This window comes from Balaenoptera acutorostrata, chromosome 4 (assembly GCF_949987535.1).
Source record: "Balaenoptera acutorostrata chromosome 4, mBalAcu1.1, whole genome shotgun sequence".
NCBI classification, from domain to species: domain Eukaryota; kingdom Metazoa; phylum Chordata; class Mammalia; order Artiodactyla; family Balaenopteridae; genus Balaenoptera; species Balaenoptera acutorostrata.
This window is the reverse complement of record NC_080067.1, coordinates 16,276,449-16,302,265: the sequence shown is the minus strand read 5'-3', so window position 1 is coordinate 16,302,265 and position 25,817 is coordinate 16,276,449. Positions and strand designations below refer to the sequence as shown.

Sequence of the window (25,817 nt, the reverse complement as noted above, 5' to 3'; positions counted from 1 at the left end):
GGACTTCCCTGGTGGCACAGTGGTTAAGAATCCATCTGCCAACGCAGGGGACACAGGTTTGATCCCTGGTCCGGGAAGATCCCGCATGCCGTGGAGCAACTAAGCCCATGTGCCATGACTACTGAGCCTGCGCTCTAGAGCCGGGGAGCCACAACTACTGAAGACCCAAGCCTAGAGCCCATGCTCTGCAACAAGAGAAGCCACCGCATTGAGGAGCCCACACACCACAATGAAGAGTAGCCCCCGCTCGTCACAACTAGAGAAAGCCCGAGCGCAGCAACAAAGACCCAACCAAAAATAAATGAATTAAATAAATAAAAATTTAAAAAATAATAATAATATGAAAATTTATAAAACTAAAAATTCATTCTTTGAAAAGTTCAAGAAAAATTGATAAAGCTACAGCTACACAGGTCAAGAAAAAAAAAGAAAATACAAATTACCAGTATGAAAAATAGAAGAAGAGATATCACTACACCACCTATAACTATTAAAATAATAATAAGGAAATATTTTGAGCAATTTTATGGCAAAAATAGACAACTTAGATCAAACAAATTCCTTGAAACACAAATTCTGCCGCTCTAGATTTTCACTGGTTCTTTTTTAAACCTTACACTTTTTACTTTGTTATGTTCATGTATGTATGTATGTATGTATTTTTGGCCACGTGGCTTGTGGGATCTTAGTTCCCCAACCAGGTATGGAACCCAGGCCCTTGGCAGTGAAAGCTCCGAGTCCTAACTATTGGACCGCCAGGGAATTCTCTTCATGTTTTCTTTTAATCCTTGTGCTTGTTTATAACAACTGTTTAAAGTTAATTGTCTGAATACCATCATCTCTGTGGTTTCTAGGTGAGTTTCTACTGGTTGATTTTTCTGATGACTCTGGGTCACATTTTGTGCTTCTTTGCACATCTGGTAATCTTTGTATCTGATGCTGGATATTATGCATGCCACACTGTTGAATATTTAGATTTTGTTGTATTCCTTTAGTGAGTATTGAGGTTTATTTTAGAGGGCAGTCAGGTGACTTGCAGATCTGCTTGATCTCACCAAGGCTAGTGTCACTCTCAGTAAGGGCAGTTATGGAGCAGCCCTTAGTCTACAGCTATTTCAGCCCCAGCTGCTTTCAGAGAAAAGCTTAGGTGTTCAGTGAGGTCTCTTCACACTGGTTGGTAGGAACGTGATTGACTCCTGGCCCCGTGGGAGCCCTGGGCATTATTCAGCTTATGGGTCTCTCACAGTCATTCTTTGCCTAGCCTGACGGACTTCAGTTTCATTCTATACACAAGCAGATTAGTATTTTGCCAAACATTTCAAGGAGACTCCTATACAGATCTCTCTGTATACAAATTCCAGTCACTCTGACTTCCCCAAACTCCTATCTCTGTTTCCTCAACTCAGTGTGATGGGCTCTCTTGGGTTCCTGCTCCCTTTGCCATGATCTGGAAATTTCCTCTAAGGAAAAAGTAAGGTCATCACGCTGCTCACCTCTTTTCTTTTCCTTCTTTCAAGGACCATAGTCCTGCACTGTTATAGCCCAATGTTTGAGAACATTTATTTCATGTATTTTTTCCAGTTTTGTAATTGTTTATGGAAGGACAGCAAATCCTGTACTGGTTACTCGTTCACAGGCAGAAGCAGAAGTCCACACACCAAACTGACACTTCACAATATATAACTTGGGTTCCCATGCAGCATTTATTGAGGCGCTACCATAGGCTGGAATCATGGTAATAATAGATAAGGCAAAATCTCTGATAAGAAACTGACTTAAATGAATGTAAATCACACTTCTAGGAAATTTACTGCAAAAGGGTAGTAGGATGAGATTTTTGCGGTAATTTTCATATTTTTCAATTAATCTGATCAGGAGTTTGATTCCGCTTGACATTATGGATTTTAAATGCTCAAATATATTTTTAAAATGCAGAAACTCATTCCTTATCCTTTATTTTCATTATGTAAGTCCTTGATACTGCACACACTAATGCTTTTTTTGCACACTCAGACTCCCTTCAGACAGATTTATTGCTTAAATTCTATTTAAGTGAGTTGACTCTTGGGTAAAATCATCAAACAATAGGGAGGGAAGTTGAGCTAGTCTGGTAGAGGTCTAAAAAAAGATATAATTTAATACATACTAAATTCAGAAGCACAATTCTAGTATAAACAAACCATTTTCTACCCCTGCCCCTGCCAAAATCTGAGAACATTTCATGAAGTTTTCTGAAAGACACAATAATTTTTATTCATTTTAATTTTTGCATCAGTTACAGGACACAATTATAAAGATTAACTGATGTTAACACAGACCCACCATGCAGACAAGTGAGAATGTGGCCCCACTGGATTTGCAGGCTCTGAGCATCTCTGCGGTTGCCCACTTTGATCAATTTTTAATTTCCATGGAATGTGCAGGCATCCAGAAGTTCTGTGAGAGGTAACATAAGAGAAAGACCGTCAGGTACTGCCTGTGCTTATTAAGTACTATGCTGTTCCTATTTTCTAAAAGTAAATGGTAGGTAATGAAGATTTTTTTTTAAAAAATCTTTCTCTCTCTCTCTCTCTCTCCTCTAACTGATGTCAGTGCTATCCTTCACCATCTACATTTTCCTCTCCTCCTACTCTCCACGTCTCTAACGCATGATATAATTTAACAAAAATTCAGGCACACTCCCAATAATTTGATTATTCCAGCTCTAATTTTATTTCTCCAACTTATTTTTTTTGAGGCAGCTATGCCATGTCTATAGTACATAGAAATAGAGAGAAATGACTTACTTAGTGCCACTTCTACATATGTATATATGTAGAAGTGGCCTGCTTAGGCTAACAACACTTGTTTCTATTAATATTAATTATACATTTTATTTAAAATCTTTGAAAATTGGTCCACTATGAGTGGTATGTATGTGTCATTTCCAACCTCCTCCCTACACTGAAGTGCTCCCACACACAGACATTTTCTTTCTATTAGCCAAAAAATGGAAATATACATGTAAACAAGTTCAATTTCCAAATGATCTTCAGTTCTGTTGCATTCTCTGGCTCCTTCAAATGATTTGGCCTTTTCAGTTAGTGTCTTATACTGTGGCCTAATTGACTGCCTCCCTGGTAAGCCTGAATCCTCCTGCGGGGCCAGGAGCAAGCTTTCCTAATCTTTGTGTCCTATTCGTACTGGCCCAGGCTTGGCACACCGTCATCCTTAAGACAAACATGTTTACCTTGACCCCCACGTTATTGCTCCTTGGTGTTTATTCTACTCACCAGAGGGTAAGCACTGTCTCATGTTAGCAATAGCCCGAAGATACTCTGGCCCTAAGTATTTTTGATAAGTTGTTCTGTCCTGAAGGTTAGCCAAACATTCTGTGTCATCGCTGAAGAGCAGATCCTTGGTTGAGGATTTGAACAGCTGGAACATCATGTATTCAAACCCGTTTCTTCCAAAGAGTTCCTGGGTTAGACAGACAGACAGCGAGTGACCAGCAGCACCGGGCAGCATGGAGCTGTGTGTTCTGCCTCAGAAGCCCCGAGTCTGCTGGACTGCTCAGCTCCAGGCCCTGGGAAACCTGGGACACAGAGACAGCTTAGGAGGTACCATAGTAAAATGGCACAAAGCATGGCCTCTGGGTTCAAATCCAGGCCCTAGCTTTTCCTGTCGAGTGACTTTAAGAAAATTCTTGACGGAGCTCAGTGAACCTCAGTTGACTCATTTGTATATGGAGGTAATTACGCTAAATACTGAGATGATGTATGTAAAGCAACTGCTAAATAGAAAAAGCTCCAAGTTCACAGCTATATCACTATCCCAACCAATCACTGCCGGATGTTTTCTACTCTCTGGGTCATCCTTCCATGTCTTCCTGTGGCCAGAGCCCTTGCTACCTTGCCTCTTCTGTTCTCTGGACCTGCCCCAGGCACTGACCCTGCCCCTCCCCTGCTTCCTGCCCCCCCCTTCCTTTGTCCACTTTCCTTGTAGCCCAGGTGGCAGCTCGCCCTGTGTGGGACCCATCCCTTCAAAAGTCCATGACCAAGAGCCTCTGTAATTCCACCTGTCCCTGGGTCATCACCTTTTAACTGGGATGTGTGGACAGCATGTGCTAAGATATGTATTACTCATTTGGGGCTCCTCCAGGAATGGGGTGTGCTAGGGCAAAAGGCAGACAAGGCTTTGGGTTTCCTTAAGATCACCTGATTCAGACAGCCACTACTCCATAGGGTCATCCCTTGTTGGCTGCCTGTAGAGGTCATGAGTTGTCTGCATGTTGGCTCTTCTACGTTCACGAAGCCCAAAACAGTCACAGCCTGCCCAGGTCCAGGAAGCGCACTGGGATCCTCCCTAGGTCACACAGAGTAACCTCCGTTCTGCCTTTTCCACATGTAGCCCAGCCTACTGTGAAGGGCACTGGGCCAACTCCCTCATTTCTGTGACAGAACAAGTCCAAGAGGTACCACGACTTTTCTTAGAGAGTCAAGTGAGTCTCAGGGAGAAGCTTGAGATACCCATGCGTCTGGGACTCTTCCAGTCCACTGTGATACCCTAGACAGCCCCAGAGCAAGAAGTGAGCACAGCCGCCAGCCTTCCACTTTCATCAGAGTCAGGGCCCACTGCCGAGGGAGAAAGAGCGTGCGACTGGGCTGGGGTGCGCCTGTGCAGCTCTGCAAGTAACCTAAGCATACGTTTGGGGGATGAGGACTGAATTCCCACACCTGTTGGTTGAAGAGCATTCTGCAGACAAAATCCGCCTTATCTTTCCTTGAGACCACAGCATGACTTGGGACTATGGCCAGGTGGCAGCTCTGAGCCTCGGTCACAGGCTTCCTGGTGCCATCGAGGCACAGCAGCTGGAAGTCCTCCTGCTTCAGATCCTTCGCCCAGGCTTCAGGGTTCTTTCCTGGGGAGAGAGAGGAGGTGGACGGGCCACAGCTGACAGCTTTGGTCAAGGCACCCTCAATGGGGGGTGTGACCGACCACCAGTGCCTGGGAGAATCACAGAGGCACAAAAAAAAACAATAAAGCCTTTACAATAAAGCAGAAGAGAAACATTCATAAACTCATAGATTCTATTAAAGGCAAAGATTTCTTCAACAGACCTGAAAAGCACTAGGCAGAAAGGAGAAGATTAATGGATTGAACCATACTAAAATGAAGAATGTTTATCAAAAGACATCATCAAGAAAGTGAAAGGCAAGCCTTTTCAGAGAGGGACAAGATATTTGCAATACACATAGCTGACAAAAACTTGTATCCAGAATGTATAAAGAATGCCTAAAAATCAAGACAGCCAGATGTGCTCATATGGACTGTGGCAGCCGTATGTTTGTCAGTTGAGTTCAAGACCAATGTGATAACCATCCCTGTCAAGTCTGCCCAGACATGAAGAATTTTCTCATTCCCAAAATAAAAAAGGTTAGAACCAAAGTCACCAGAGTCTGATGGGGTTAATAAACATCCCCCCTTGCCCATCTGGGGAGTGATTTCCCAGGAAGGACTCTGAGTTTTCCGAGAGAGGAAAGGACAGTGTAGGCGCGTACCGTCAGTGTTCTGCAGGACCGTGGTGTACTTCACAAAGGCCACGTCTCCCTTCTCTACCAGACACCTGCACAGAGAGGGTCAGGTCAGCAAGGAGGACTCACAGCAGTGGGAGGGAGAGGCTCCAAGAGGGAACCACTGGGAGCTCCCAGCCCTACCCCGGGCCACTGGGCACATCTGACATGGCCCACTTATGTCACACACGCTACTGTGATGCCTGCTGTCCCTGGGGACTCAAGGGGAAATGTCATGGAAAAAAGAAGTCTGCTTATTTAGATTCTACTGTAGATACCTATTGTTTGGTTCCTTGTTTTAAACACTGATCGGTTTCTCCACAAGAGATGCTTGTGTTCTCCTATTAATAGGGATATCCAAGGATAATTCTCTGGTTGGATCAAAACTCACATCAGAGATTAAAATCAGCATGGAAGACGTGATTCTGAAGGAGTCCTATCATATCCATATGTCTACTCAGCCTTAACAAAAGTTAATGTGCATCATGAGATATTTTTCATGCTTAATCCCCTGAAAAATGTTTCTCTGTGTTTAAGGTGCATTCTTTGTGAGAAATGTCGAGGACACTAAAAATCAGTTTTGCGATATTCAATCAGTTGGAATTGATCCAGTTCTCTCTCTCTCCTAATCTTCGGGTCCCTCTATCATTAGCTAGGCTCAGCTACTCCGTTCAGTTTTCCATCTTGCTCTATTTCCTTGCTTCAACACCACCCCCTCCACACTGGCCAGTGCAATCTCAGTCCTGAAGGAGCCTGATCGTCTGCCTCAGGTGTGTCTGCACCTCGGCAGTGAGGTAAACCAGAGCTTCCTATCGTTAACTTCACCTGGGCATTCCTGTTGTCCCTCCTCTACTCTAGATCTGTGATTCTCCAAGTGTGGGCTGGGCCGGCAGCATCAGCACCAGTGGCAACTAGTTAGAAATGCACGTTCTCGGGCCCCAACCCAGACCTACTGGCTCAGGAATTCTGGGGGTGGGGTCCAGCCATCTGTGTTTTAACAAGTTCTCTGGGAGTTTCTGATTTGTGCTCAAGTGTGAACCAGTGCCCCCACCCCCCACTCTATAGAGCTTGAGACAGTACCCCCTCAACTCTATAGAGCATGGATTCCAAAACGTTCTCCCACTTCCTGTAAACCTCTGTCTCTCCACACACCCCTACCCAACACTCACACTCTGACATGTGCTTTGGCTTCCCGGAGGAAACACAGAAATCGTCATGTGGGCTTCCTTTCAGCATCCTTCTGCCAAATCTGGCAGCCCAAGCCTCCAGCACTCTCCTGCCCTCCAGGGACAAAGGAGGAGGGAAGGTCTCTCTCCAGCAAAAGTCTCCTCCCTGGGTGGTCTGCACCTCACCCACGCTCAGGCACTTTCCACTGTAGTCGTCCTCTTTCTGTTCTATAGCCCTCTTCACTCTTCTCATCAGCTTCCACACTTCTTGTAAAAACAAACAATAAGCCCTGCCTTGACCCCGCACTGCCCTTAGCAATAGGCCTCTCTCCAGGACTCATCCAAACACCTGAAAGGATCATCGCACTTGCCATCAGCACCCCTGCACATGACTCTCTGACCCTTGCCAGTCATCTTAGGGGACTGACTCAGTATTGAATCTCCTCCCGCCTGGGTCACCAGATCCAGGAGCCAGTTCACTGTACTCATTTTGTTTGATCTCTCAAGTCCTTTCCCCAGTGATCTGAAATGTCAGCTTTGTTTTAGATTAAATATAGTATGTCCATGTACCTGTCTTGGAAATTTTTTCTCTTCCACTGATTTATTTGTCATTTTTCACATAAACCAGCCTGTATTGATCACAGCATTACCATATTAAGTAGTATTATACTATGATTTTTATATCTAAGAAAACAAAATTCCCTTTGTATAATTTTACTTTTAAATTCTTGGCTCTTGTTTGGTCTACCAAGCTTTAATACTTTTTTGAGTACTGACTCCCCCTCCCCATCCCCTTTAATCCATCTGGTCACAGCGGAGGCAGCTGAAACTTCACAATGCAACTTCATGGCATGAGTTATGTGAGCGGGAAACTTTGACCTGAACTGGGCTGACAATCCTATGTCCTGGGACCTGGGACTAATACGTTATGGTCTGTGTTTGCTTCTTTATAACTGAAGACCTGTAACAATGCTGGGGCTTCTGGTCACAGACATTCCCTCTGCGTAGACTGAGAAACAGAGAAAACCACCCTGCAGGGAAAGAGAAATGAGGCAGATGTGCAGAGACAGAGAGAGAGGAGAAGCAGAGTGCTAAAAATTCATTCGTCATTTATCTGGAATTCTAATTTAACTGGATGACCTGAATTTTACCTGGTAACCCTCGCCTTAAAGTATCTTGGCTACTCCTGAGGCTCAGGTCTCTCTCAGCCCTTACAAGGAGGAAGCTCCCACAGCACCTGTTAAAATATGCCCTTGCCTTAAGATGGTTCACATGGGTGTTTTCACTTGCAACCAAAGTCCTTATTCACTTTATTAAAGAAAAAAGATGTGAACCAAGATCAGCAGATAAAATGTATAGTATTCTAGAGAGTGAAAAGTGCTAAAGAAAACATAAAGCAAGAAAGGCGGATATGAACTATTGGCAAAGGTATGTGTGTAAAATCAGAGAGTGGCCAGGAAAGACTTCCCTAGAAATCTTAAAGGAAATGAGGGTACTAGCCATGATGCTATGAGAAGGAGGAGCATTCCAGATGGGGGTAAGAGCAAGTGCAAAGGCCCTGAGGCAGGAGTGTGGCTGATATCTTCAAGGAACAGCTGTGATGCCAAGATCACAGATGGAGCAGAGACAGCAAGGGGAAAGATGTAGGAGATGAGGTCACACAGAGCCTTCCCAGATCACAAAGGGGCCACATAGGTCAAAGAAGGACCCTGACTTTTACTCTGAGTAATATAGGAAATTACTGGGGGGCTTTAAGCAGAGAAATGTGATGCTCTGACTTATGTTTAAACAGAATCACTCTCGTTGCTGTGTTGAGACAACACAGCAACGAGAGTGGGGGAGGAGGATAGGACAGATGCATGGAGATCTGTTGGGGGTTATAATCCAGGGAGAGACGATGGTGGTTTAGATCAAGGTGGTATCACTGGAGATGGGCGATGAGGACAATTCTCATTACTCTTTGCAGGCAGAGCTAACACGATTTGATGATGACCCAGACATGGGGTTTGAGAGAGAGAGAGTAGACACGCTTATCACACACCAAGGCTTTGACTTTTTCCTAAAGGGAAAACGGAGTTGCCTTTAACTGAGATGGCGAAGACCTCAGGAGGTACTGGTTTGGGTGGGAGTGTGTGAATTCCAGAAGGTCAGCTTGGGACATTTAAACTTGACCTGGTGAGTAGAAATCCAAGTGGACATGCCCAGGAGGCAGTTGGATATATGCGTTTGGAGTTTCATCTGGAGTTCTGAAGAGATGTCTCAACAGGAACATAAATTTGGGAATTTATAGCATATAGATAGATCGAGACTAGATAAAACCACCAAGGTCTGAGCATGAAGAGAGAAGACCAAGGCTGGAGCCCTGGGGCATGCCAACTTGTACAGGTTGGGGAATGAGGTAGAGCCAGCAAAGAGGCTGAGATGCAGTAACAGGAGGGGGAGGAGGGAATCCAAGAAAGTGTGGGGTCCTGAAGCCAGGGAAGAAAATGTATGCAAGGGGGGGAAGAGATCGGTGGTGTCAGTGATCTGGGCTTTGGATTTATTTAGCAACACAGAGGTCCCTGGCAATTTAAAAGTGCAGTTTCAGCTGCGTGGTGGGTGGTGGTGTATGCGGGAGGGGGGTTGGGAGGTGGGGAGGGGGGAGGTGTGGTGGGAGTAGTCGTCCCACGTGCCAACAGTAAGGAGGAATGTTTTCTGTAGATAATTTAAATACAATAATAAAACCAACTCCACTGGTTGGGGTGGGGGAGATGAACAGATTCTTAAACTAGGCTTTGGGGAGATTGAAAGGAGAGAAAGTGAACTGAGCAAGGACATTAAAATATCCTCCTTCAAGGAATTTTCTTGTAAAGAGGAGAGAAATGGAAAGCTGCTGCAGAGGAAAGTGAGATCAAGAGAAGTTTTACTTATTTCTTTATGTTTAAGATGAGAAAACAGCAGCATATTTGTATGCTGATGGAAATGATCCCGTAGAGAATAAGATGCGAGAACACAGGAGAGAGAGGGGAGGAGCGCTGGGGCAACACCCTTGAGGGGGCTGCCTGCCGCCGGGAGACAATCACTGCAGGTGCAGGGCTGGGCTTGGCGAGGAGATGGCCTGCTCCTCCCCAGTAAAAGGAGGGAGGGCAGCGTCCAGGGGCACACACGCCAGCACTCGGCAGACGTGGCAGTGGGACGTTGTGGAGTTTCTCTTCCGATTGCTTCAATTTTCTCAGGTGAAATAGGAAACAAAGGTGTGATAGATGGAGGAAGAAGTGTTGGAGGATTGAGGAGAGGAAAGAGTATGGAATGGTCTTGTAGGAGCGTGGGGTAGCAACGGACTAGAGACTTCTGGCTCATCTGAGCTGGGTTCGCATTACTTTAAAGGGAGGCCAGTCAGCCTGGAGCCGCTGGCACCGAAGTAGAATGTGGCACCCAACCCAGGTCGAGGTTCAGCCAGGAGAGATGACCAGCATTTGCGGATGTGCCCAGGCGAATAATTATCACGGTTGGCTGTGGAATGTATGCTGCATCTGGAGGGGGAAAAGGACATGAGGGTGGGTGTGAACAGGATCAACGGACCTCAGGTCAGTAGGAATGGTGGAGCCGGGAAGCTAGAAGGAGTGCAAAGGCAGGCAGGTGGTGGCGGGCAGAATGAGATGTCTAGAGCTAAGACTGTTCTTTGTGTGCTCATCTTCACTTTGGAACTTCCGTGGTCTGGATAGAACTCCGAGGACAGAATTCTAGGTCTCTGTGATTCTACTGTAATCATACCAAAATGGGACCATGGACCCTAATACCAACGTACCTCCCAGTGTAAAGAGAAGTTCAACTATTTTAGCTTAGGTTTAATGTTCAGCATATATTTTTGTAGTGGGATCTGTGAAAATATGTAATTTATGTACGGCTTATGAAAGTGACAAAACTTTGGAGAGGGAGGGACAAAGCAGTCTGGCAGTGTGATGAATAGAAGGCTCCTTTCTAGAGGCTCACGCGTTCTCCACACCACCCTAACTCCACAGAGTGCCCTTCATACTGAGAATTAACTCTACCTCCTTAGCCAGGCCCACAAGGCACCGAGACAGCCAATGCCTGCAGCTCCAGCCTCCTCCCTCACCTGATCCCCTCCCTCCCAATGCTCTACTCTGGCGCCTTCTCTGGCCTCAAATATGGCATCATCTGTCCAGCCCCAGCCTTTGTCCTTGCTGTTCCTTCTTCCTGGATTACTCTTCTCCAGATTTTCTCAGGCCTGATTCCCTCTCAACATTTAACCCTCAGTTCACATGGCCCCTCTGATCCTGAGGCCTTCCCTGACCACCTTTTCTAAGGTTGTCCCTGAGTCACTGCCATATCACCCCCCTTGGTCACCACCCCCACCCCAGCACTTATCACAGTCAGGAAGTGATTATGCTTTATGTTATTGTCTTACTCTCCCCATGAGACTCAGAGCCCCTGTGTCTTGCTGTTGCTCTAACCTCTTTACTTAGAACAGTGCCTGCCGCATACGAGGTGCTCAATAAATATTTCTTGAATGGATGGAGGAGCCCAGGAATATGTGTTTTTAAACATACTCTTCGACCAGGTGTAAGAAGCATGTATCCGGTGTCCTTCCTTTGATCCTAAACTGGGGCTCTGAAAGATCCTGTGACTTGTCCACAATCACACAGAAGAACGGATCAAAAGTAGAAGCAGGGTTGTGACCTGTGTCCATCAGTCTTGCCTCTCCCCAGGTGCCCTGAGTCCGCCAGCTCTGCCCAAGAGTGCTCCAGGAAGGGGCCGGGCTTGAGACCTCGGGGCCCCTGGGAATCTGCAGTTCTGTTCTTTAATTCTGGCTCCTCCTAAATGCAGCACCCAGATGGTGGGACGATGAGAAAGGTGAAAGGGCAGGAAGTTCACCAGGCTGGTGCAAAGCGAAAGGTGGTGGACAGAGGCTACTTGCCTGAGCGCCCCACTTGAGCCGTAGTACGCCTCGTGGCTGTTGGGAGCACACGTGTGGGCTGGCGTGCCGCTGCCACTGCACAGGGCACAGAGACTGGACACTGGATCAGACCCAGGGGCACAGCTTTGACTGAAGAATTCATCTGTGCAGGAGGACACAAGAGGTCAGCTCTTCCTGCCTGTGTTGGCAAGAAAGCCTCAGACTTTGTTCCTTAAATTGCCTGAGTGACATAAAGACACACTCAGGTATTTAGTACCGTATGATTAGAAACAAGAACCTTATGGAATTTAAAAAAAAAAAGGTTGCAGCTGCAGCAAAGTAAAGGGGGCCTGGCTGAAGCTGGGACAAGGGTCTTTGAGATCACAGAAGTCCCGGCACAGGTCAGTGGCATGGACGGGTGGACACAGGTTTAACCCTAAGAGAGTGGACAAAATTGGAAGTCCTGAGTGGTTGAACCTGTCCTGTATGCTTTCCGATCTCTACTGCCCTTGTCCATCTTTACAAGGTCTGCCATCATGACTCGAAGGCCAGGAAGGGGCCCAAGAGGCCCAGCTGCCCACCCCTGTGCTGAGCCCCAGGGCACTCTGGTGAGGAAACCACATAAGCCCCGCCCTTCTGGACCCCAAGTTTCTGTGGTGACAGTCACAACTCAAGTAACCATGCCAGTGAATTCATGTTTCCCCATCATCGTGTTTCCCCACCGTGCTCTGGGAAAAAGAACATGGTTCCACGGCTACAGATAAAGGAAAGTGGTGCAGACCTGGGAGTCAGGGAGAGGCCTCAAGTGGAGAGATGAAGAATGAATAGGAACTACCCAAGTGAAGGGCAAAGGGACAAGTTTTCCAGACAGGGAACAGGATCTGCAAAGGCCTAGGGCAGGGGTTGGGGGAGGGGGCAAACAGCACAGAGAGCTTAATGGAAGCCATTGGGTCTGGACCACCCAGTGGTCCAGTGAGTGGGAGGGGTCAGGGTCCAGACCACATGTGATATTTTACACCTTTGTGTACACTTTGTTCTTTATTCGTAGAGAAATGGGGAGCCTCTGACGGGCTTTAGACAATGTTGGGCCAGGGGTCTAGCAGCAGGGTGAGCCAGGACAGATGTGGGGTGCAGGCAGCAGGCTACTGCAGGGGTCCAGGGGACATGAGGGCAGCTTGAAGTAGCACAAAGGGGAGGGAGGAGCTACGTGGAAGGAGGAGAAGCTGACATCACTGGTGATGGACAGGTGTGTGGTGCGTGGCAGATTCATTTCCAGCTGGGGCCAGTGGATGGACTGTGGGCGGGGGGGCCTCCACCAAGCTAGGCAGCTCTGGAGCAGGACCAGGCTCGGCTGAGATGATGCATTCCATGTGGTACAGGCTGAGTTTAATGTACTTTTTGAAATACTGGACTAGATAATGTCAAACAAGCAGTTCAATATACATAGGTTTGGAGATCAAGGAGAGATCTGTGCTAGGGACAAAAACTTGACAGTTATCAGCATATAGACACAATAACAGTACAGCAGCAAACATTTATCTAGTGCTTGCTATGTGCCTAGCTTTGTACTTATAACGTTTGTTTAGATCGTCATCTAGGCTATAGGCATGGATGTGAGGCCTTGGGGGTTGAGTTTAGAGTGGGGAAAAAAGTTGCTTTAAGCAACTCAAACATTTATTAACCAGGTTGGGAAAGGGACTTTGTAGGGGTAGCAGTAAAAAGAAGCCAGTGTATTTTCACAAAAGCCAGGAGATGGTGGTTTAAGGTGATCTGAAGCAGGAAAGGTCATGGAAGCACAGACTGGATCCCATCCTTCCAGTTGAGCAACATGGAGGTCCCGGTAGCCTTGACCAGAGTTCTCCCTGTGGAACGAGGCAGAGGAGCCAGAGGGCAGGGAGTGCAGCCGTGAGTGGGGTGAGTGGCTGAGACCATGATTTTAAGAGGTCTGGCCATAAAGGGGAGAAAGAGAAGGCAGGAGCTGGAGGGGAATGTGGGGAGAGGGAGGGTTTTTAAAGGTGGAAGACACTGGGTGCGTTCACATGTTGAAAGAAATTGTTGGACATACCAGAGGAAGAGGTAGTAACTGAGGGTGCAGCTCTGGGGAGGGGCGAGGCAGGGCCCACAGCCAAGTGCAGGTAGGAGGACGGGCTGTGTTGTAGAGGGAAGCCGAGCAGGTGCAGCCAGCAGGAGCCCCCAGCTTTGGCAGTGGGGTGTTGATGGGAACCTTCCTGAGGGTTTGAAGTATATATCTTGTAGGTGCAGATGAGATCATGTGCTCAGAAAGGGTGATAGGGAGGTAAGTGGGGGATGGAGGTGTACGGACAACTAGGACATTAGGATAATTACTGGGAAGTGTGGGTGTGGAGCAGAGGATCAGTGGGGGTACTCGTGAGCGCCAGGGCAGGGCAGGGGGCACTGGAGTCAGCAGCTGGAGCATCTCCATGGAATGAACTGCTCTGCCCTGCGACATTCTCCAGCTGTGTTCAGCTGATCAGGTGCAGAGGGCCAAGAGAGCGGGTGATGGGATTCCTGCAGGGCTCGGATTTGTCAGATGGCTGGGGAAAGCAGGGGAGCAGGGGCCTTTTAGGTATTGGCAAGAGTGTTGCTGAAATGACTAATATGGAAATTTAAGAGAGGTGAGGGTGAAAGTGAAAGCTAAAGCACTCAAAGACTTACTGGTGTAAGGTTTTCAATTAAGAAAGCAGCCAATTCAGTTTATGTGGGAAAACAACACATACACACAAACACGCACACATATCACATGTGCACCCCTATGCCCCACTCTTGCTTTGCAACCCAGGCCTCTTCCCTGAGCCAGATTTGAAAGACATAAAAGAGTAGCGTATTTCCCTGAGATCTGCCCTTTGGGCCAAACCACTCCCCTCAGAAGCAATGGGCAAGGAGAAAGGGGGGTCCTGCTAAGGAGATGTGAAGCACACCCACATGGCTGACCAGCCCTTGTCCACACCATCCACTATTGCCATTCATTGAACTGAATTTCTCCCCCTACACAGGCACAGGCCCAAGGAAGGGGCTGCCGCACCACCGCTCAGAACACACTTACCAAACTTACAGGACCCCGTTTGGTTGTATATGAAACCCATTGGGATGTTCCAGCCTGCAGAAGTGCCAACTGCAGTGTGGCAGGACTTCTTGCCTTGCAGAGAGTTCCAGGTGAGGTCAGCATCTGACTTCTTGACCACTGCCACGACGTAATAACCTTGCAACAGAGATACCAAGATGCAATTTCAGTACCTCCAGGGCCCTCCCAAAATGTACTGCAGAGCTGCTGCCTGCCGCTCTCCCAGGGGAGGGGGAACAGCTTGAAGCCCTCACCTTGCTCTAGCAGATCCTCCCAGTAACCATCATTGTTAGGTACTCAGCCAAACAGAGCGACTCTACTGCTCTCCAGATATGTCTACAGGCATACATTCACAGGTATTTACACACACACTTCATACTTTTTCAACAGAATCCTGCCAGAGCATTCTTTTCTGCCAGTGCTTTATTCTTCCTCAATGATATCCCTTTTTGATTCAGTAGAAATAGATATGGCCGTCTCATGCTATTTATTAGTTGAATCTAAGTTATGTCCACTGTATAGAAGTACAGTGTTTTATAATCCCCCTACTGGTGGGCATTTAAGTTGTGACCCATTTTTCCCTATTAAAAATCACTTATCTAAATAAATCTTTGTATGGAGTGTGCACCTGTTTAAATATTTCTGTTGAATAGAAGTCCAAAAGAAAGAGCTTTAATGACTTCTTTTTTAAAGTCAAGTCTCTGATTTTCTAGGTTTTACAATAATACCATTTTCTAATAATGACAATTTAATCTCTTCCTTTCCCCAATATTTTTTTAAATCTCTTTCTTATCTTTCTGCATTCACTTACAAAATAATGTCAAATATCTTTGGTGGGTGTGGGCATTCTTGTTCCTGATTGTTATGGGAACACCATTGATACTTGATGTATTCCTATTGCAGTAGAGTGTAACAGACTCCTGCTTGTTGAGTAAGGCCTAAACTGCAAGCCTGAATTTAGAGACTGGAATCATGGGTAATGTGGTTCACCACCACCACTCCCACCACCCCCAACACACACACCCTTTCTTGCTGTTGTGGTTGAGGTGTCTATATATTCATGCCTGGAAAAGTTGGGAATCAACATGGCAGTGGAAGACCTGTCTCACCAGTTACTAAATGATCTCAGACAAGTCGCTTAGCATCTAGGATCCTAAATTTCTCCTCAGTGAAATGGTAACAGTAATGCTAATATGAGCACACTGTACGTTAGGAATGGGAAGGGGAGGTTACGTGGATAGGTTTCCAGCCATGTTGCTAATGGCAGAAGCAGTACCAGAGCCCCTTTCTTGGTAAAGCAGATTCTCCTGAGGCCACCGCAAGCTCTTGCCTATCAGACTGGGTTCTATTACGCCATTCCGGCGGCCAAATACTGTTACTGTGCTTTCTTGAGTTGTAACAATTTCTGCACAGATGGCATGATTTATTGTCATGTGGTGTGTGTGTACGTGGCTTTGGGATTAACCCCTCTCCATCTCTACTCCAGTCTAACTTTCTCCATCACCCTGAACCATCTTCCAAGCATCCTCATTGACCTACATTTGTACATCGCTGCAGTTCCTGGAAATTTCAATCACTTGTGAATCAATTAGAATTCTTTCTGACTTTACGTATTTTATAATCAGAACAACGAAATGCCAGCCCTTAGAGTTGAGGATACAGATCCAATTCAGAGAAGACAGAAAGCCATGAAAGCAGAGAGGGAAGAGGGACAGTTTATCCCAGGGCTGGGGTCCTGCTGCAAACAAAGGGCAGCTGCTGCAGGGTGAGCGGCTTTGCACCCCTGAGGCCTTTGTGGAGGCGGGCGGTGCAGGGCCTCATGACCCCAAGCTTGTGTGCCCGCCCACCTCCTGCAGCTCTCCTGTCTCATAAGAAATTCCAAACCCAAGTGAGCACTTGTTTTCATGTCAAGATCCTCCATCACAATGGTTTTCAAAGCTTAATATGCATCAGAATCATCCCGAGGGCTTGTTAAAACACAGAGCAGCGGCCCCATCCTGGACCCCAGCAGACCTGCGGTCAGACTCAAGAACGCTCGCATCTCACAAGTTCTCAGGCGACGCTGATGCTGCTGGTCCAGACACCGCACTACCTAGAGGACCACTGCTCCAGCCAGTGCCCAAGACTAGGTACCTCAGGGACAGACACAGAACCTCTCTGCCCATGGGGAGACACAGATGGGAAGACTTGTCACCTGGTCTCCTATTCTGAAGAGGAGGGCGACTCCCCAGCTATTCAAAGCCGGCCACTAAAAGCTAAAGGGCTGATTTCATTTTCATCCCCCTCCTCTTCAGTAGCAGCATCTATGACTCCCCTCCTCCTCCTCTGAGGCATCCACTGGGCCCCAGAAATGTCAGCAACGGGCTCCTGCCCCGGTGCAGAGGTGGGTGGCGGTATGTGACAGGGAGCACTGCGGTGGGTCAGGAAGGGCACGGGGGTTCCAGTCACGGCGCCTCTGCTCAAACCCAGGTGCAGCCACTTCCCGGCTGTGGGGCCCCGGGCAAGTCACACCGTCCCTGAGCCTCACTTTCCCATCGACGTGATGCGGCCAGTGATGTCCGTGTTCTAGAGGACTGCTGAGCGGAATGCGCAGAGGCGGTACAAGCAGGAGCCCTCTGTCCACTGTGACACGCCCCACGACAGACCTGCTCCTTCACGAGGGACTGCGGCAGGGTCATCTCTCTCTCCCTTTTTTTTTTTTTTAACAACTCTAGTAACTTTGGTTTATTTGTAAGGCTTTCCTCCCTCCCTCCCTGACAACAGGCCTTTACCTTTGAGCCCCAGTGTTACTGATTCTGACTCACCTTCCACAGGTGTGTTCAGACACTTAGACCCAAGCTGCTCTTTGCCATCTTGAGACACTAAAAAGAAAAAGAATTAAGGTACAAGTCATTAAATTCTCACATTACTCAAGTCCTGACTTTCTCAGTCTCAATAGTCAAGAATAAAATGAGAAACGCTAGCTAAGCAGTTTATCATTGGCCATCAACAAGCCGAGATCCTGCAGTCCTATTTCACCTCCTCTCTCCTGACCTTTGCCACTGGAACATTAGGTTCCATCCCAGAACATGCCCAACACTCGCGGAATTACAGAGAAAGAAAATGAGATGCTCATTGAAGGGGGTGGGGTGGGGAACAGAAGCCACTGAAGACCTTGACAGAGATCCTTTCGATTTGCTGTGTGATTCTAGGCATACGGACATTCTTCCCTTCAGAGCTCTGGGCTGTGTAGACAATCCTTATAGTCATGCTGTGTTGGAGGGGAAGGATCCAGCCCATGGGTCAGAAAGACCTGGTTGCAGTCTTTATTCTACCTTGGACACATCATTCAACTTCCCCAAGCCTTAGTTTTTATACCTGCAAAATGGAGATACCACTATTTACTTCATAGAGTTGTTTTGTTTTGCAGGATAACGTATGCTTTCTCACTCACTGCATAGCAGATGAGGCGTTTAACAAATAGTGGTGAAATCCTCTTTTCCCCTGGCTTTATTTTTCCAGGTGGATGGATCCCCACAAAGACCATGACCTTGTGGCCCCATCCCTCAATGTCCCAGTGCAGCTTGGGTGAGCTAATTTTGGATTAGTAAATTTGGCAAAAGGATCTAGGCACCTGTGGCTCTTTCTTTGTTGAAGAGAATGGGGAGAGGGTGGTTTCGATCGCCTCATCTATTGCAGAATGTGTTTTCCCTCTGCCCTCAGCATGCGGTCTGCCAGCAGACCTGTCTTCCTGAATTGGTGGGTGACTCTAACTCAAGGACAATTTGACAAGCCCCATGGCCAGCTCTATGCCATGCCCTCCAATATCACTCTTTCGGTAATAAAGGTTTTATTTTGATTTCTTTCTGCCTAAGTTCCGCACCTATATCTTAACTGGTTCTGACTCTGAGAAAGATAGATGTTATCTACTAGCTCCCTACACTCCAGATAACAGCTATTGTTATCTCCACACTGAACTGAATTATTTCCTCACCTTTCTGTTAACAGTTAACGGAACTGTTAACTGAACAGTTAACTGAACTGAATTATTTCCTCACCTTTCCATAGCCCAGAGGGAACAAAACACAGAGACCCTCCCCTCCACTTACAGTAGTTCTCTGCCAGGACAGGCACCAGACCACATTTGCCTGCTGTGTACATGAAGCCTCCATCCAAGCTCATGGCATCAGCCTCTCCTTTCTGAAGTTAAGAAATAAACCAATAGCACAACAGTGAGGCTGTTATCCTGTCTCACCCTCAGAGGTTTCCATCTCATTGGCTTCATGTCACACGTCCTTGTGATAAACCAAATGGTGTATGACCCAAAGCTTCTGCCACATAAACACAGAGTTTAGAAAACTGGACATACCTTTAGCCTGTTAACCCAGAAGCAAGCACACAACCCAGGTCATGCTCCCTGGTCATCTCTGTGCCCTCGTATGAGACCCTGTTCTGAGTACTGGACATGCCATCACTACACTTTTTTTGTGACCATTGTCACTCACTCAACAATGAGACTCAGGTTATGTGTCTAATCTGTTTCTACGGAACACATTTCCTTCCTTATGGCAGAGTTCAATTCTGTTCTTATAACCCCATTAGCACTCTACTCTAATTAATAATTCATTAGTAATTAACTCATGATTTTAATCAATGAACTTTTCCAACAACAGAGACAAAAAAATGCGTACTTATATTCATAGATAAGGTCATCAAGAAACAAACACACAGACACGGGCACACTCTTTGCTCTTCTACTGTTAATTGCTCTTCTAGAAATCTATCTTAAAACAGTAGTAACTATAGAAGCAAAAGCTTATCAAGCCCCTACTATGTGCCAGGCCCTTTTCTAAACACTTTACAATGATTTCCTCTTGTACTCCCTCACAGAACCCAGTAGGTACTATAATTCTCCCCCTTTTATACCTTAGTTAACTGAAGCAGAGAGAAGCTAAGTAATTTATCCAATAGATGGTCACTAAGACTTAGGTAGTTTAATTCCTTAGCTTCTGCTCATAACCACTATGGAATGTGTCAGCCTCCAGGATCTGACTACTCCAAAGGACACATCCCTAAATACTATTCTAGGTACGTTTTTTTCATCCACAAAATGGGTGCAAAATCTACCTCATAGGCTCATCATGAGGAATAAATGAGTTAATACAAGTTAAGAGCTCATACATATGCATGGCACATAGTAGGTAACTCCAGACATATTCACTGTCATTAATATTAAAGATATATTAGAAATATTGATGGGTATAGAACAAAAATCTTCAATCCCGTATTATTTATAACAGCAAAGGATTTGGAAATCATTCAGATATAGACATTTAGAAATTGGTTGAATAAATATTTGGTGGACTATTATGTGGCCATTAAAAACATATTTTAAATGAATACTTCATTACCTAAGAAAGTGCACCAATTGTGCTCAAGAATTGAAATCATAATAACAACTGTTAACATTTATAGACTGCTTATTATATGCCAGGCAATGTTACAAGCACTCAAATTCATTTAATTCTTATAATTGACAAATTTAGGAGACTGTATAAATAGCAAGACTTTAATCTTAGAAGTTGGTCCCAGGGACGTTTACCAAAATTAGATCTTCTTTCTTAAGAAAAATTGTAGTCTCCTAAGTTTGTCATTTTTTCAATCTTTTATTTATAAATTTATTTTTTTCTAATCTCAAAAATATTGTCTGCTCATAGAGAAAATGGATGGTTAATACCAACACAACATCATAACTCAGAAATTATGTGGTGATGATTTCTAAGTTATGAAGTTGTAAATGATATCATTTATTTTTCATTTCTTTTCCAGCGTGTAATAATTTTATCACCAGAAAAAAAAACTGAACCTGCCCAGAGAACTGAAAAGGTTGATTTGCTTTCCCAATCCACAGGGGTGCTGACCACACCCTGGGGTGTCACCCAGCTCCCTAGGCAGGACCCCTCAGAGATCCCTGGGCTCCAGAGCTGAGCTCCTAAGGAGTCTGGGTCCTGGGCTGCTCTGTGTTTCCGCCGGCCCCGAGTGGCAGGGGCCTGTGGGAGCAGCGGGGTGGGGCTTTGGAGAGTTGGGGGTGGGGGGTGGGGGAAGGCAGCACGTAACAGGTGCGTCTCAGCCTCACAGCTGATGGGAAGACATCCGGGAAGGGGGCTTCACCGCCAGACTCGCAGAAGCGCAGCGTGTCCGGGTGTCAGAGCCCAACTGCAGGAGCGGGGCCCTCCTTACCGCGACGGCGGCGATGCAGCCCTCGGTGGTCTCCTCCACGGTGCACTTCAAGATGCCACCGCTCAGGGCACTCCACTCGTCACACTTGGCCTTCTCGTGCTGGCCCACTGCACACCATATCACCCTCTGGGGGTCTTCTGCCCCTAGGTCTGGTGGAGAAGAGCCAGGGATCCAAAGGAAGCCCCCAGATGGGGGAGGGGAGGGGGACGGTTAGCGCCACTGGCTTCCGAGCGGCTGCCCAACACCAGAGTTGGCAGCAGTGTCTCATGCCCATGTCACCGCTCATTCCCGCCTATCACCTCCCAGGAGAAATGGCGAACTCGGTTCCCAGAAAGAGCAGTGAAGGCAGAGCCAGCCCCCTCCTGACCTCCCCTACTCAGATGTCACCTCCCAAGGGGAGGCCTCTCTGAGCACCAGCCCAGCTCAGGTCCTTCTGAGGTTTTCTCTTCCAGGACGGTGTTCTCCCATCCAGGGAGCATCCCCCAGTTGGAAGCCAGTGTCATTTGTTCTGGGTGGGCCTGCTTGCTCTGACGCCCACATCAATCTCAGTGGCTTTGGTAGATGCTCCATAACTACTGGTTAACTAAATGAAGGGGCGGAAAAAAGGAAAGAAGGAAGGAAGGAAGAAATAAACCATGGGGATCCAAAGGAACGCAGGCACTGGATTAAAACCCTCTGAAATTCTAGCTCTGCTCCTGATGGTGGCAAGTTAAGCACTCATACATATGCATGGCACATAGTAAGTAACTATGTTAAGGGAGCCAGAACCATCATTACTTCAAGTTGCCTGTAATCTGAAGGTCTTTCAAAGCCTTTTGTGACCCCCTAATTCAGACCTTTTCCCCAGCTCAGCAGAAAATCCTTGCATGAACCCAATGCAGGTGGTAGCTCCCTTGGGCCCTGCAGGCCAGTGAAGGTTGGGTGAGGTGAGGCTTGCGGGCACCAGGAAAACCTTCATGGCCACACCCTGCCCCATGCCCAAGCTCTCCAGGTCCCCCCCAGGACCTTACACACCACTCATTAGATGCTGGATGGCAGAAAAATACTCATATCCCAGGTATAGCTTGGCGTCCATCTTAGGTGGGACTCTTAAAAACCCAAGGGCGGCATCCGTAAACAGCAGGTCCTTTCCATGAGGAGAGCTGAAGAGCTGGAATTCTGCTGACTTGTCTTTTCCAAAATTCTCCTGTTCAAAGGATAAAAGAAACAGTGAAGGAAGGAGGCTAGCATAAGGAAGTAAAGGAAAAACAAACCCCAAACCAGACAAGGAGAGCAGAAAGCAAGAGAAATATGAGTGCATGAGAGTAAAGACCATGGCAAGACCCTCCAGAGTCCCTGTGGCTCACGGGGTTCTCAAATCTTCTCCAGCAAATCCCAGCTTGTCTGCTTTGTGGGCCTCAGGGAAACTGCTGGGGGCTGCCCCCAGGTCTGCATAAAGGGTACTCAGGCAGCTGCTCCTCTCCTATGCTGCATTTCCATGGGGCAGCCAGTGATGGTGGCCTTACTGCTGGCCATCTGATTGCCCCAAGTGGCTCCAGTGGGCTTCATCCTGGAGTGGGTGCTGATCCAGGACCATCAAGCCTGGAGATCAGAAGCCCTGGGCGCGTCTGCCACCCCAGGCCTGCCACTGAAGGCCTTCAAGCAGTCCCTTCCTCTTTCTCGCCCCCCCAAAAACGAAGGGCCCTTTGCGTATAACTCCCGCTGACTGGCCCAAAGCCATTCCTGATGGTAGCTGACGGTAACACCTACCCACATGCTCTTTGCGACGTCTGTCTGCTTTTTGCTTTTGCAGTGGCTCTGCACTTTGCCTTCTCTGGCAACCCCACATTTCCTTGGGGTGCCCACAGCTTACCCCCGGGGCCCAGGAACCTTTCCAGAGATGCCCTGCAAATCAGTCCCTTCAAAGTACATAATCCATGCCCCCAAGGTTGTGCCCTCTGGTGATTATCTATGTGTATAATGTGCTCACCGTATCTTCCACAGTCGTCTGTGAGTGACCCAAGGGCAGGTCTGTGTCTAGTTCATCTCTGACCACCCAGTGCTGAGCAGAGGGTGCTGACAGAGATGGGACAGGTGACCGGATGAGGGTGGGCTGGGAGAGAGGGCTGCCAGCACAGGACACAGAATGCTCACGGCCGGGAACCTGCCGCTGAGGGTTCCCCACCAATGGGGTAAGAGGGGAGCACCTCATGGAGGAACGGCACCTGCATTGCAGCCTGAGGACCTCTTTACAACTGAGAAGAATAAAATGGGGCAACAAGGGGCTTCTGTGGAGTCTTTGGCCCATGGCGTTGCTGATGCCAAGGGAGGGAGTTTTATGGCCACTGCTGCCCATCACGTATCCAGACCGAGGGCTTGTCAGTGAAGCGGAGGACATGTGGCGTGGTTCCCGCTGTGCTGGACACCCACAACTTCCACAGTGGCTAGAAGGGAGTGAAGGCGAGTGCCCCAAATCCAAGCAGGGCCCCCTACGCAGGAGGGGAGGATGGTGGATGGGGCTACCTGGGCCAGGTTGAGAAGCTCCCAGATCAAGTCCTCCTTGCCGCCCATGCTTCGGGCCACGACGGCGTGGGAAGGGACCCGGGCCAGGTGGCACCTCTCGTACTCATCCACAGACCCCCGGGTGTTGTCCCTGCAGAGCAGCTCATACTCGTCCCTGTCAGCCTTGTCAGCCAGGTTCTCTGTGGAGGGGAGCCCACATAAGCTGACGGCAGGCAGAGAAGGAGGTGTGGTCCCCGCCTCTCCCTGGATCCCAGATTGTTTGGGGATTTGTTGAAATAACTTTCTAAGCCCAAGATGGAGCCGCTCCTGCCTGGGATGCCACGTCACCACGGAAATTTAGATAACTTCCTGTGCCTGTAAATGTTCTGCTTGACCAGAAATGCAGTCTATCCAGTCAGCCAGGCCCCCAATGGCAAGCCAACTCTGGGCTCTATACTTCCTTCCTTCTTCCTTCTCACCCTTGGCAAAGTGGACCCAGTCAATCAGATATTGTCTATTTTTCTCTTCGTTGTTCTTTATCCTATCAAAGCTTCCTGCCTTCTGCCCTATTTTGCAGTTCTCTGAATGGAGACTGCCCACTTCAAGAAGTGTTGAAATTTGTATCACCTAAACTGTCTCCTTTAATCATTTTTTAACAGCCTGAGGAGGACTAAAAGAGAATCTTTTCCAAATACATTTTATACAGGTGAGGATGCTGAGCCCTCAGGAGATGAAATGACACGTTCTCACTGCAGAGAGTCCCAGGGCTGGGAGGCATGCTAGGCCCAAGGCTCTGCTAACAAGGATGGTGACAGCAAATGTTTTCTGAGAGCTCACAGCACACCAAAGACTGACCTGAAGGCTCTCCATGCTCTGCCTCGTTTAATTCTCATAACAACTGGGGGAGGCTGGTAGATTATCCAGATTATCCCCTTCTAGAGATGAGGAGACTGAGGCTAAGAGGGTTAAGGGAACTCATCAAAGTCTGAGTTAGTCTGTGGCTGACACAGTGCCACGCTAGGACAATCCAGGTCCCCCACTAAAGCGGCAACACTCCCCTGGGGGCAGAGCCTGCTGGGGAAAGGTGGCAGAGAGGTTGAGGGATAGATGGAGGCCTAGGGGCCCAGTCAGGACACTCTATAGGTGCAAATAAGAACCAGAAAACCGTGTGAGGAAAACAGGCTCTTTGGTTCCCCTTGTCTAGGTATTAGAAGGTGTTCTGAACTGTGTCCCCCTAAAATTCATATGTTAAAGTCCTAATCCCCAGTACCTCAGAATGTGACCTTATTTGGAAACAGAGACAGTGCAAATGTGATTAGTTAAGATGAGGTCATAGTGGAGTGGGGAGGGGTGGGTCCCTGATCCAGTATGACTGGTGTCCTTCCTAAAAGGGGAAATTTGGAAACAGGGAGAATGCCATGTGAAGAGAAAGACAGAGATTGGGGTGATGTAACTGCAAGCCAAGGAGCACCAAAGATTGCCAGCAAACACCAGAAGCCATGGGAAGGGCAAGGAACAGGTTCTCCCTCACAGCCCTCAGGAGGAACCAACCCTGCCAACAGCTTGATCTTGGAATTCTAGCCTTTAGAACTCAGACGATGAACTTCTGTTGCTTAAGCCACCCAGTGTGCGGTACAGTTGGTCCACTATATCTGCAGTGGATGTGGGTTCCACATCTGCAGATCAAAGATTTTTTTTTTAATTCCAGGAAATTCCAAAAAGCAAAACTTGAACTTGCCACACAGGCAACTATTTACATAGTATTTACATTGTATTAGGTATTTAAGTAATCTAGAGATGATTTAAAGGATGTGCATAGGTTATATGCAAATACTACACAGTTTTTTTTTTAAATAAATTTATTTATTTATTTATTTATGGCTGTGTTGGGTCTTCATTTCTGCGCGAGGGCTTTCTCCAGTTGCGGCAAGCGGGGGCCGCTCTTCATCGCGGTGCGCGGGCCTCTCACTATCGCGGCCTCTCTTGTTGCGGAGCACAGGCTCGAGACGCGCAGGCTCAGTAGTTGGGGCTCACGGGCCCAGTTGCTCCGCGGCATGTGGGATCTTCCCAGACCACGGCTCGAACCCGTGTCCCCTGCATTGGCAGGCGGATTCTCATCCACTGCACCACCAGGGAAGCCCTGCACAGTTTTATATAAGGGACTTGAGCAACTGCAGATGTTGGTATCTGCAGGGGTCCTGGAACCAACACCCCATGGATACCGAGAGATGACTGTACTTTGTTATGGCAGCCCTAGAAAACTCACATAGAAGATCTTAGGTTGATAAAATCTCACATTGAAAGGGAAGGAGTAGTACAATTAGAGTTCCTGTGAATAGTTCTATTTTAATCAAGCATGTTGCAGAGAAAATACATTTTAAATCTTTATATTATAAGAAAAAATTTTAAACAGTTTGGTA

General features: G+C 47.4%; 1 protein-coding gene across 2 annotated transcripts in view; it reads right to left on the bottom strand.

Annotated features, from left to right (window-relative positions):
* Positions 1-1,743: 1,743 nt before the first annotated feature.
* The window catches only part of LOC103015028 (inhibitor of carbonic anhydrase), a 55,778-nt gene continuing 31,704 nt past the window's right edge, over positions 1,744-25,817 (bottom strand). For both annotated transcript variants that reach the window (XM_028166165.2, XM_007180912.3), the window contains 11 exons: positions 23,419-23,597; positions 21,931-22,102; positions 20,917-21,065; positions 18,786-18,876; positions 17,502-17,558; positions 14,680-14,835; positions 11,637-11,778; positions 5,541-5,605; positions 4,716-4,900; positions 3,273-3,459; positions 1,744-2,436 (listed from right to left, as the gene is read on the bottom strand). In XM_028166165.2, the coding sequence (XP_028021966.2) occupies positions 2,402-2,436; positions 3,273-3,459; positions 4,716-4,900; positions 5,541-5,605; positions 11,637-11,778; positions 14,680-14,835; positions 17,502-17,558; positions 18,786-18,876; positions 20,917-21,065; positions 21,931-22,102; positions 23,419-23,597 (1,418 nt within the window). In that variant the 3' untranslated portion in view covers positions 1,744-2,401. The remainder of the gene's footprint in view (positions 2,437-3,272; positions 3,460-4,715; positions 4,901-5,540; positions 5,606-11,636; positions 11,779-14,679; positions 14,836-17,501; positions 17,559-18,785; positions 18,877-20,916; positions 21,066-21,930; positions 22,103-23,418; positions 23,598-25,817) is intronic.